Source organism: Oncorhynchus tshawytscha, linkage group LG25 (genome assembly GCF_018296145.1).
Source record: "Oncorhynchus tshawytscha isolate Ot180627B linkage group LG25, Otsh_v2.0, whole genome shotgun sequence".
NCBI lineage: Eukaryota > Metazoa > Chordata > Actinopteri > Salmoniformes > Salmonidae > Oncorhynchus > Oncorhynchus tshawytscha.
Genome location: NC_056453.1, coordinates 10,616,174 through 10,628,503, shown reverse-complemented (window position 1 = coordinate 10,628,503; position 12,330 = coordinate 10,616,174). Strand labels below are relative to the sequence as shown.

Here is a 12,330-nt window from a genome sequence, read left to right as displayed (position 1 = left end):
AAGTAGAGTGATGGAGTGCTACATTGGATGACCTGGCCTCCACAATCACCTGACCTCAACCCAATTGAGAAGGTTTGGGATGATTTGGACTGCAGAGTGAAGGAAAAGCAGCCAACAAGTGCTCAGCATATGTGAGAACTTCTTAAAAACTTTTGGAAAAGCATTCCAGGAGAAGCTGGTTGAGAGAATGCCAATAGTGTGCAAAGCTGTCATCAAGGCAAAGGGTGGCTACTTTGAAGAATTTAAATTATATTTTGATTTCTTTAAGTCATTGTTTTGGTTTCTACATGATTCCGTATGTGTTATTTCATAGTTTTGATGTCTTCACTATTATTATACAATGTTGAAAATAGTACAAATAAAGAAAAACCCTTGAATGAGTAGGTGTCCAAACTTTTGACTGGTATTTTAGGTGTTTTGTAACTGATGTATCTTTCATTCATCAAATTGCGGGTGCACAGTGCACTGTTGGTGTTCGGGTGCTGAAATTATTTTGTGAGTGAACAAATGTGCACGGGTAGCCTACAGGAGCGCCTTTGTTAAGTGATTGTTTGACAATCGGATGAAAACATGACTGGTTGTGTTTATGCCACATTAAAAGGCATAGGCAGCATCTCTATGATCATCTCTAGGGGCCATAATGATATAGCCTAATTAGCTTACTCCTGTCTATACAGAAATAAATACAAAACATTAAAAATAGGCTACTACACCAGAAAGCATGATTTTGCCAAAGAGGATCATTAGCTTCTTAAAAAGAAAAAGCTGTGGATTGTTTTAAATGGTGTAACCTACGGTCGGGAGGGCCCGCAATTTGGGCAGCACGCACCGCAAATACCAAATAGATTGTTAAATTGCGACTGTCAGTGAAAGGCAGAAACCCAGCCAGGCATATTGCAATATTTAAAAATACAATTGTGGGAAAACTGTTTGGAATGCAAATGGCTATTGCTGTATTGAGATTACAAAGGAAAAGACTCCAATATGTCTTTAAAGTTATCAAAATTCTTAGGCTACTGTTCGCTCAATTAAGTTATCTTACTGGTACCAGTGGACAGTGTCGGCCATGTCCCCGATGAGTGTAGATATCACTGTCTTTTAAATCTACTTTCACCCCCGGTTATCAGTATAATTAAGATATTAGTTAGATACCTTCTTTACGATATTTCAATGCAATCAATGACTACATTCTGGATGGGGGCTTTTTTCTGGCTTATTTGATCACTTCATTAAAGGAAAGAGACGTTCATATAACAATACTGCATCTAATGAGACTTTGACGAGGATGAAATGGCCTACAGGGAGGAGGTCAAAGATCGTGGACGACACAAAATGCAGGGCCAAGCACGCCCCCCATCCACATCGACGGGACTGTAGTGGAGCAGGCCGGGAGCTTCATGTTCCTCGGTGTCCACCTCACTAAGGGAATTATCATGGTCCACACAAGACGAATACAGTCCTAAAGAGGGCACGACAATGCCGCTTCCCCTTCAGGAGGCTGAAAATATTCAGCAGGGGCCCTCAGATCTTTCAAAAGTTCTCCAGCTACACCAATGAGATCATCTTGACTGGCTGCATCACCGCTTGGTACGGCAACTGCTTGGCATCTGCCCGCAAGGCGCTAGACTCCAGCCACCCAAGTCATATACTTTTCTCTCTTCTACCGCACGGCAAGCGGTACTGATGCACCAAGTCTGGAACCAACAGAACCCTAAACAGCTTCTACCCTCAATCCATAAAACTGCTAAATAGTCCGGGTAGCTAATTGGTTAACTATTTAACTATCTGCATTTACCCTTTTTGCACTCCCCTTTGACTCATCACATATGCTGCTGTTACTGTTTATTATCTATCCTGTTGCCTAGTCACTTTATCCCTACCTATATGTACATGTCTACCTCGTACCCCTGCACATCGACTCGGTACTGGTGCCCCATGTATATAGCCAAGGTTATCGTTACTCATTGAGTATTTATTCCTACTGTTATTATTTTTCTATTTTTCTCTCTGTTTTTGGTGGGAGGGTCCCGTAAGTAAGCATTTCACTGTTAGTCCTCACCTGTTGTTGACTGAGCATCTGACGAATACAATTTGGTTTGATTTTGATTTGTTGAAATGTCTTTGAAGGCTCAAAATGATCTTGCCTCAAGAGTTTTCAATCCACCAGCTTTTGTGTTTATGTTGGCCTGCACAGTACATATCTTTGACTTTGTATTGTGGTTTTGTGTAACATGTGGCCTGTGGAAGCTTTCTCACTGTAATGTGATCATAGAGAGGATCTCCTATCTGCAATCCTCGCTCAACAATCTAGCACCGTCGGCAGGACCCCTTGATGCCGCCCCCCACCATTGGTACTCCGCCGTTCAATATGTTTCTTATAGGATACCGTTGAATAGGCAGAGTGCTTGGTTTTATATGATGAGACTGACAGTAGATGGGATTGATTTGTCCCTTCTGGTTTGAACCCAAATGAACACTGGCTGGGTGTGAGCATGGTTGGTGGCCATGGGCTGCTTGATAGCTGGTGAAAGACCACATGGGCTGACATGAGATGTAATATATAACCCAATTGGAGTTCAGTTTGGTACACTCAAACGTTGCATTCACCATTTATAGTCAAACAGACCGCAAACGGCAGTTGTTTCTTCTGATGTAGGTTTATTAGCGATATACACTGCGTGTACAAAACATTAGAAACGCCTTCCTAATATTGAGTTGCACCTCCCTTTTGCCCTCAGAACAGCCTCAATTCGTCAGGGCATGGACTCTACAATGTGTCATGCGTTCCACAGGGATGCTGGCCCATGTTGACCCCAATGCTTCCACAGGGATGCTGGCCCATGTTGACCCCAATGCTTCCACAGGGATGCTGGCCCATGTTGACCCCAATGCTTCCCCACGGTTGTGTCAAGTTGTCTGGATGTCCTTTTGGGCGGTGGACCATTCTTGATACACACAGGAAACTGTTGAGTGTGAAAAAACCCAGCAGCGTTGCAGTTCTTGACACAGTCAAACCTGTGTGCCTGGCACCCACTACCATACCCCGCTCAAAGACACATTTTTTGTCTTGCCCATTCACCCTCTGAATAGAACAAATGCACAATCCATGTCTCAAGGTTAACAAATCATTCCTTAAAAGAGCAGGTGTTTTTAATGTTTTGTACACTCAGTGTAGGTCTGTGTGAACTTGCTAGAGTAAAATGATCATCGCTCGTTCTGTTTAGCCGACCAGATTCCCCTTTTCAATTGTCATTCAGAAACAAGAACAAGACACATTCCTAATTGTCCACAGGAATATCTATTGCTATCCATTGTTGCTTTGTTGTGATAAAAAAAAAAAATACTTATGAAGATGAATTGGCCATGCTTAAGCAAATCTTTTGGAGCATCCCTTTAGGCAAATCAAATGTATTCGTCACATGCTTGGTAAACAACTGGGGTAGACAAACAGTGAAATGCTTACTTACTGGTCCTTCCCGACAATGCAGAGAGAGAGAACATTTTAGAAAAAGTAGAAAAGTAATAATAAATACACAATGAGTAACAAAATCTGGGCTATATACACAGGTTACTAGTACTGAGTCGAAGTGCAGGGGTACGAGGTAATTGAGGTAGATACAGATATGTACAAATATCTAGGAACAAAGTGACTAGGCAACAGGATAGATGATAAACAGTAGCAGCAGCTTATGTGAAAGCACACAAACTTTTTAAAAAAGGGTGCAAAAAGGGTCTATGCTGGTTGTCCGGGTACCTATTTAGTTAACTATTTAGTATTATGGCTTGGGGGGTAAAAGCTCTTCAGGGCCCTGTTGGTTCCAGACTTGGTGCATCGGTACTGCTTACCATGCGGTAGCAGGGAACAGTCTATAACTTGGAGTCTTTGATTATCTTTAGGGGCCTTCCTCTGACACCGCCTGGTATAAATGTCCTGGATGGCAGGGAGCTCGCCCCCAGTGATTTACTGGGCCATATGCGCTACCCTCTGTAGTGCCTTGCGTTCGGATGCCAAGCAGATGCCATACCATGCGGTGATGCAGCAAGTCACGATGCTCTCAATGGTGCAGCTGTAGAACTTTTTGAGGATCTGAGGACCCATGCCAAATCTTTTCAGCCTCCTGAGGGGGAAGAGGTGTTGTCATGCCCTCTTCATGACTGTGTTGGTGTGTGTGGACCACAATAGATCCTTAGTGATGTGGACACCGAGGAACTTGAAGCTCTCAACCCACTCCACTACAGTCCCATCAATGTGAATGGGAACTCCGTTTCCTGTAGTCCACTAACAGCTCCTTTGTCTTGCTATCATTGAGGGAGAGGATGTTGTCTGAGCTTGTGTGTGCTTGTGTTTTAAGGGTGTCTGTGAATGTGCATATGCAGGATTCTTAGCATTTGTGAATGTTTTTGTTGTATTTCATACAATTTCTATCAAAGCATCCATTCACGTCCATTCATAATTTAGAACCCTCACTACTGTTCTCTCCAGACTTCTTTTCATTTGCTTTTGTTTCCCCTTCCCTCCACCTTGACACAGTGCTTTTCCACACAGTGCTTTTCCCAGTTGCCCCCGGTCAGGAGACACCTTTCGTTACCTCACCTGTTCTTCCCCTTTGGAACGCACTGCTATTTCATTTGGTTTGATTCGCGCCCTCTTCACCGTCACAACCCTTCTGTCTACTCCTTTTCCCTCCCGTTCTTCCTGCTTTTGAATCAAAGGCTGGCGCAGCTTATACACACTTAAGCCCCCTTTTAAAAACTATACTTTTTCCCCAGCTGGAAAACATGTTTAAATATTTAGCACCCATATTCACAGCTGTTTGACACTTGTAATTCCTCGTCTTACAAGTCCCAAACAAACCGCAGAGAAGATCACACAGTCAGTCTGAATCACAGCTGTCATCAGTATTCACTTCGACTCTCCCCCCCTTATTGAAATAATAAGGAATCATCTGAACTTTGGAAAATGGTGATAGTAACTGCTGGTGTTTGATATTTAATAAAAGGCAGCAGAAAATGGAAGGAAGACATTCTTTTGAGCTGCAGCTGCATTGTTCTGGGGCTGTCTGTTAATAACGTACAACTGAAGTGCAGTTCTCCAACGGGGGGGACAACAAAAACAAATCCAATTTTTATAGTTCCTAAGAAGGTCTTTGTTTCAAATGTAGGTGTCAGATAAAAAGGCATATGCGGAAATGGGGAAGGGGCGCGCACCAATGCACTCGCAGACGCACAATATTTATCATGGACTGTTTTTAAATCATTTGATGTTTAGCTGCATGAGAAGAACAATTATTTCGATAACAGGCCATTATTTCTTTAGGAGGTACGGTATATGGAAGGTATTTATTTATAGGTCAATGTGTATGCGCCTGTATATATGCATCCCTATGTGTGTCTGCGTGTATGAGTGCACGTGTTTGTGTGTTTATTCTTGTGATGTTTTGGTGACTCGGCTCCTCTGTCAAAGCCACATGGGTAAAGGCTTGATATTGTCTGTTGTAGCTCACCAGGAGTGGCCAGCAACTTGGCACTTTATTTAAATGAGTAGCAGGGAAGATTCTGACACTGACTGGGTGGCTTAGGGAAATGCACAATCACATTTCTGAAGGGAGAAATTCTGCCCTTAGTCCGTCCTCTTGTCCCATTGCATAAGTAGAGAGATTGTTGTACAGGTAAAAAAAAAAAAATAATGTTTTGTTGTGGTTTATGTTGTTTTCTAATGTAGGTATTAGGTTATGGATTTGGGACTTGTTTAGTACTCATACCTACAAATGCAGTTGATACCTGTTTCGTGTACGAGGACCACCCTAGTTTGCCGCATAGTTTGCTATATATTCAAAAGTATGTGGACATCCCTTCAAATTAGTAGATTTGGCTATTTCAGCCACACCCGTTGCTGACAGGTGTATAACATCGAGCACAGAACCATGCAATCTCCAAGGACAAACATTGGCAGTAGAATGGCCTTACTGAAAAGCTCAGTGGCTTTCAACGTAGCACCGTCATAGGATGCCACCTTTTCAACAAGTCAGTTGGTCAAATTTCTGACCGGCTAGAGCTGCCCCGTGTCAACTGTCAGTGCTGTTACTATGAAGTGGAAATGTCTTGGTGCAACAACGGCTCAACTGCAAAGTGGTAGGCCACACAAGCTCACAGAACGGGACCGCCAGTGCTGATGTGGAAGCAACTTCAGCACAAGAACTGTTCGTCAGGAGCTTAAGATCACCATGCACAATGCCAAGTGTCGGCTGGAGTGGTGTAAATCTTGCTGCCATTGGACTCTGGAGCAGTGGAAATGCGTTCTCTGGAGTGATGCTTCATATCTGGCAGTCCAACGGACAATTCTGGGTTTGGCGGATGCAATGAGAACGCTACAGTACCTGCCAAATGCGTAGTGTCAACTGTAAAGTCTGGTGGTGGAATAATGGTCTGGGGCTGATTTTCATGGGTTAGGCCTCTTCGTTCCAGTAAAGGAATTTTTTTGTTTGTATTATACCCCCCTTTTTCTGATCTTGTCTCATCGCTGCAACTCCCCAACAGGCTCAGGAGAGGCAAAGGTGGAGTCATGCTTCCTCCGAAACATGACCCGCCTAACTACGCTCCTTAACACCTGTCAGCCTAACCCGGAAGCCAGCCGCTCAACTGGTGACCGGAGTCAGCCTGCAGGCCCCCAGCCTGCCACAAGGAGTCACTAGGGCGCGATGAGCCAAGTAAAGCCCCACCGGCCAAACCCTCCCCTAACCTGGACGATGCTGGGCCAATTGTGCGCCCTCCTATGGGACTCCCGGCCACGGAAGTCGTGGCACAGCCCGGGAATGAACCCGGGTCTGTAGTAACGCCTCTAGCACTGGAATACAGTGCGCCACTCGGGAGGCTCAGTGAAGCAAAGTCTTAATGCTACAGCATTCAATGACATTCTAGACGATTCTGTCCTTCCAACTTTGTGGGGAAAGACCCTTTCCTGTGTCAGCATGACAATGCCCCCGTGCACAAAGCGAAGTCCATACAGAAATCGTTTGTTGAGATCGGTGTGTGGAAGAACTTGACTGGCCTGCACGGAGCCCTGACCTCAACCCCAGCACATTGGAACACCAAGCCGGGCATAACATCAGTGCCAGACCTCATAAATGCTCTTGTGGCTGAATGGAAGCAAGTCCCTGCAGCAGTGTTCCAACATCTAGTGGAAAGCCTTCCCTTATAGCAGCGAAGGTGGGACCCACGCCATATTAATGCCTGTGATTTTGGATTGAGGTGTTCGACTAGCAGGTGTCCACATACTTTTGGTTACTTTCCTGTTGGTTGGTTTATTTCTCTGGATGAAGTCGTTATATGACCGGTGATGCGTGTCGTTACTGGATCTGTGCCGGCTGGGCTGCACTCTCAACCCTTCCTTCAGGTTACGTCAGCGTCAAACCTGGCTGAGCGCATTATTCTAATGACCCTCACCCCACCCCACAACCGCTACCACCAGCACATCCCCGAATAACCCCCCACCGAAAAGTAGACAGAACGAGGGAGAGAGAGATAGCGGGAGAAAGAAATTCAGGGAAATGCTTTGAAGTGGCTTTTCACCGCAGCAAGTCTGCTGGCCGTCTCCCCGAGACGTGTCACCTTTGCCGAGAGGGAATAGGAAAATCACGTTTCGAATGGTAATGATAACATACTAATCACTTGAGCTCTTTGAAGAACGGGGGAGTGAGCTCCTCTGTCAGTATCCCCGGCTTCCTTGTGCTCCGAGGCACACAGGCACAGCCATGGTCTAGGTGTATTAGCTTAAGCGTTGCATGTCAATACGTCCCCTCCATCTCCGCTGATCCATAGGGGCTCATTAAGCCGAGCTGACTCCCTTCTCTCTCCCCGCACGGCGCGCATCCGCACACCACCGTCACTCTGCACACCCAGCCACCCACCACCCGCCAGCCCCCTTCTCTCTCTCCCTCCTCTCCACCTCACTCTCTCCCACCAACATCCTCCGCCCCTCCCTCCCTTTAACTATTAAAAGTATTTCTGCAGTTTTAAATGACATCTGTCAACCAGCAAGGGGAAGACGGGTAAATCAAAAATGGAGGCATTTTTTCTCTTCTCTGTTCCCATCCCTCTGATTGTCAAAGTTTGAAAAGTGGGATGTCGTCTTATTTTATCCATTTTATTTCCTTGGAGTGATTAGCTGGTACACATTTTTGACAGGTTAACTAGAACTAGAGATTCCAGCGCTCCTCTCCCTCTTTCAAAACGGGTGAAAACCCCTTACAGAGAGAGTTACCATTCATCTGAGTGGTGGATCTATGGTGCGTCTATGGTAGCCTTGTTGGGCTTGCATAACATAACTCGTGTTAAAAGGGTTTAAAACGTCACACACATGTAGGTTCAGTAAAGACATGACTACTGAAAGACTGGAGAATCCGAAGGCAAATTACCTATATGTAGGCCTAGATGTATAATTGAGTTCAGGTTATTATAAAAGATGGCACAACCCTTGACTGTGACTTTTCCGCATATCTATCTGAATGGCTTGTTAGGGCCATTTATAATGTAATAATACAATGACATTGAATGTGGTGATTAGCAAATAAATGCAAGACAATTACATGTATATTAACGCGGCTCATTTTACAAAATATATTTCTAGCTTTGCGAACACAACAGTGGTTAAATAGGTTTTTGTGAATGTGAAAACATTTGTGACTCCACGGATTGATTACATTTGTGACCAGCATTTTACACATTTATGTCTTTCTTTACATTTGTGAGTTGTGTTTTATGGTCAATTTGTGCAGGTTAATGATCTGGCAACCAGATTTGGAGATCTTCAATTATCTTAAAAAATGTTTTTGTTTAAATCCTATCTTTCTTTCCTTTCCTTGCTCCCTTTCCTTCCCTAGCACCCTTTCCTCACCTCCTTTTTCTCTTGTCTCCTTTCTTAGCCTATTTCCTTTCTCCCTTTCCTTCCTTTCCTCCTCTCCTTAGCTTTCCTAGCACCATTTCCTTTCCTCTTTTCCTAACTCCCTTTCCTAGCAAATGAGGAAAGGAATCTATGAAAGGCGGAAAATAAATGGGGCTAGGAAAGGAAACAAGGAAAGGAAATGGGGGAAGCTAGGAAATTATAGAATAAGAGGGAAAGGGAGAATGGTAAAACGCTAGAGAAGGAAAGTGAGCCACGAAATGAGGAAAGAAGCTAAGATGGGAGGAAAGAGAGTTAGGAAACAAAGGAGAGGAAAGGAAGGAAATGTATCAAGTAAAGGAAATTAGGAAAGAAAATAAGTAAAGGAAGCTAGGATACCAAATGGATGCATTTCTAAAAGTAAGTATGTGATTTATTTGTTTTTATTATATTTTTAAGAGAACTGAAGATCTCCTAATCTTGATGCTGTTTCATTAATATGCACAAACTGATCCATAAAATGCAACTCACAAATACTTGGGGCAACTCACAAATGTAAATATACTGAACAAAAATATAAATGCAACAACTTCAAAGATTTTACTGAGTTACAGTTCATTTAAGGAAATCTGTCAATTGAAATAAATAAAGTCCTAATCTATGGATTTCACATGACTGGGAACCCAAATATGCATCTGTTGGTCACAAAGAAAATGTAAGGGCGTGGATCAGAAAACCAGTCTGTGTCTGGTGTGACCACCATTTGCCTCATGCAGCGTGACACGTCTCATTCGCAGAGAGTTGATCAGGCTGTTGATTTGTTGCCTATGTAATGTTGCCCCACTTATCTTCAATGGCTGTGTGAAGTTGCTGGATATTGTTGGGAACTGGAACAAGCTGTCGTACACGTCAATCCACAGCATTCCAAACGTGCTCAATGGGTGACATGTCTGCCATGCAGGCCATGGAAGAAGTGGGACATTTTCAGCCTACAGAAATTGTGTACAGATCCTTGCAACATGGGGCCATGCATTATCATGCTGAAGCATGAGGTGATGGAGACGGATGAATGGCACAACAATGGGCCTCAGGATCTCATCACAGTATCTCTCTGCATTCAAATTTCCATTGATAAAATGCAATTGTCCTCATTGTCTGTAGCCTGCCTGCCTGCCCATACCATAACCCCATCGCCACCATGGCGCAATGTGTTCACAACGTTGACATCCGCAAACCACGACGTCATACACGTGGTCTGCTGTTGTAAGGCCGGTTGGCCTCCAAATTCTCTAAAACAACGTTGGAGGCGGCTTATGGTAGAGAAATGAGCATTCAATTATCTGACAACATCTGTGGTGGACATTCCTGCAGTCAGCATGCCAATTGCACTCCCTCAAAACGTGAGACATCTGTGGTATTGTGTTATGCAACAAAACTGCGCATTTTATTGTCCCCAGCATGAGGTGCACCTGTGTAATGATCATGCTGTTTAATCAGCTTCTTGATATGTCACACCTGTCAAGTAGATGGATTATCTTGGCAAATGAGAAAGGCTCACTAACATGGACAGAAACAAATTTGTGCACACAATTCGAGAGACAGCTTTTTGTGCGTATGGAAAATGTCTGTGATCTTTTATTTCAAATCATGGAACATTGGACCAACACTTTACATGTTGCATTTATATTTTCGTTCAGTGTACATAAAATGCAGGTCATAAATGTAATCCGTGGCGTCACAAATTTCTAAAATCCAACAAATGTATTTGCTAAACATAATTTGTTTTTTGTTAACGATGACTCGTATGCTTTTTGATCATGGTATATGTTTGTGAAACTACACGGGCATATTTACAGACTGGGATTTTTATTTAAATGTTGCATTTTGTATTTTCAAATCAAATTTTTTGTTGTTGTTTATGACTCACTACTCAACCACTTCTAACAGGGGCCAATATGTATGGAACGTTTTGTTCAAATGGAAAAGGGTGCGGTCAAAACAGGGATTGAAATCAAACGGAACGACCTGTCTTTCAGAAGAGAAGGGCTCGGGGTGGATGTTGGCCATGTCATTCACTGACGTTGTTGATGCCAAATGTAATATTCTATTACAACTCCTACCAGTGTCTAGATAAAGAAAACACCTCTGTCTTTGAAAAATGATCCAATCAATCACTTGCTTATTTAAGAAACACAAAGTACCTTGAATACCCCTTTTAGAACAGCTGTACATCGTTTCAATGGGCAGCCTTGTCAGTTGTTGATACCTCTGAGTATGTCAACATACATACAGTGCCCTCTGTGTACAAGGCTTGATATGCTGTTGTGAAGATGTATTCTGGAACTGGAACTCGTGGTTGTAAGGATTGCTCTTAGTCTATACAAGGATAATCTAGTATAGGAAGTGGCTAATACTAACTGGTCAGCACCGGTATAGGTCTGTTAAACATGTTATGTTTGCACATGCCGTTTAAGAGTGCCTATAATCCATTATTGTCAATATATCTCGGTGTCCATTTGTTTAGGATGTAATTGTCACTTGTCCTTGTTTATATGATTGCATGGTACATGTCGCTCGTGTGTGTTGTGTATTTTGCTATTTGTTTTGGTGCTTTCTGTTTATTCAGCCTTCTGTAATTATGTTAGGCTAATGTTGCATTTCAGTACTCACTCTTTTACGTAACACACTTCCAAATTGATTGGCATGATATGGTCCTATGGTCACCTCCTGAAGTGGTCTACTTGGTCTGTCATCATCCATTTGCCACACCAGTAGAAATTTCGAGAAAGCAATATCTTTCTTATGTTCCATAACCAAATACATTAGGAGAGTAAATGTGTTTGATTTCCACTTTAATGAGGCTTTCCTCCTTAATTCCAGAGCCATCGCCTTGACAGGTTTTTTTTTTTTTTCTTTTTACTTGAAAGCTGCAAATGATAATTTATTACATCTCAATTAGCTCTTCCTCCCTCCATCAACTTTGCCCTCTGCGCTAAATGTGAAGTAATTACTTGCAGTAGACTGAACAAGACGAGGAGGGGGGAAAAAAAATAAAAAAGAGAAGAACCTTCTGGTGATTCTTATTTTAATATTGAATAAGAATAGATACTTTATTGTACTTATAGTTTTCTTTCTTTTTGCAGTAACAACTGTGCGATATGCCCCCCGAACTCAACATGCATGTTACCGATATTTCACCGGCTAAACAAAAGTGTTTGTTAATGAAGAATATTGGAACTGGCCATTGCTGTTGTGGTCGTAGTGGTGGTCTGTGTTTTGATGGCAGTGTTAAGATGTTTCTCTGAAACGCTTCCCAGCCCTCTCAATCATAATTTTTCTGTCTCGGTTTTTCTCCAATTTGTTTTAGAGAGCACATCTGTTGGACAACACAGAGAAGCTGGAAAGGTCATCTCGGAGGCTGGAAGCTGGCTACCAGATAGCAGTGGAAACCG

The 12,330-nt window shown here is 43.1% G+C and overlaps 1 protein-coding gene across 1 annotated transcript in view; it reads left to right on the top strand.

The window, feature by feature from the left end:
- The window catches only part of LOC112224188 (vesicle transport through interaction with t-SNAREs homolog 1A), a gene marked incomplete at its 3' end in the record, with an annotated part of 61,407 nt that extends 49,077 nt beyond the window's left edge, over window positions 1-12,330 (top strand). Inside the window, 1 exon segment of the mRNA XM_024387592.2 lies at window positions 12,246-12,330. Within this exon segment, the coding sequence (XP_024243360.2) occupies window positions 12,246-12,330 (85 nt within the window).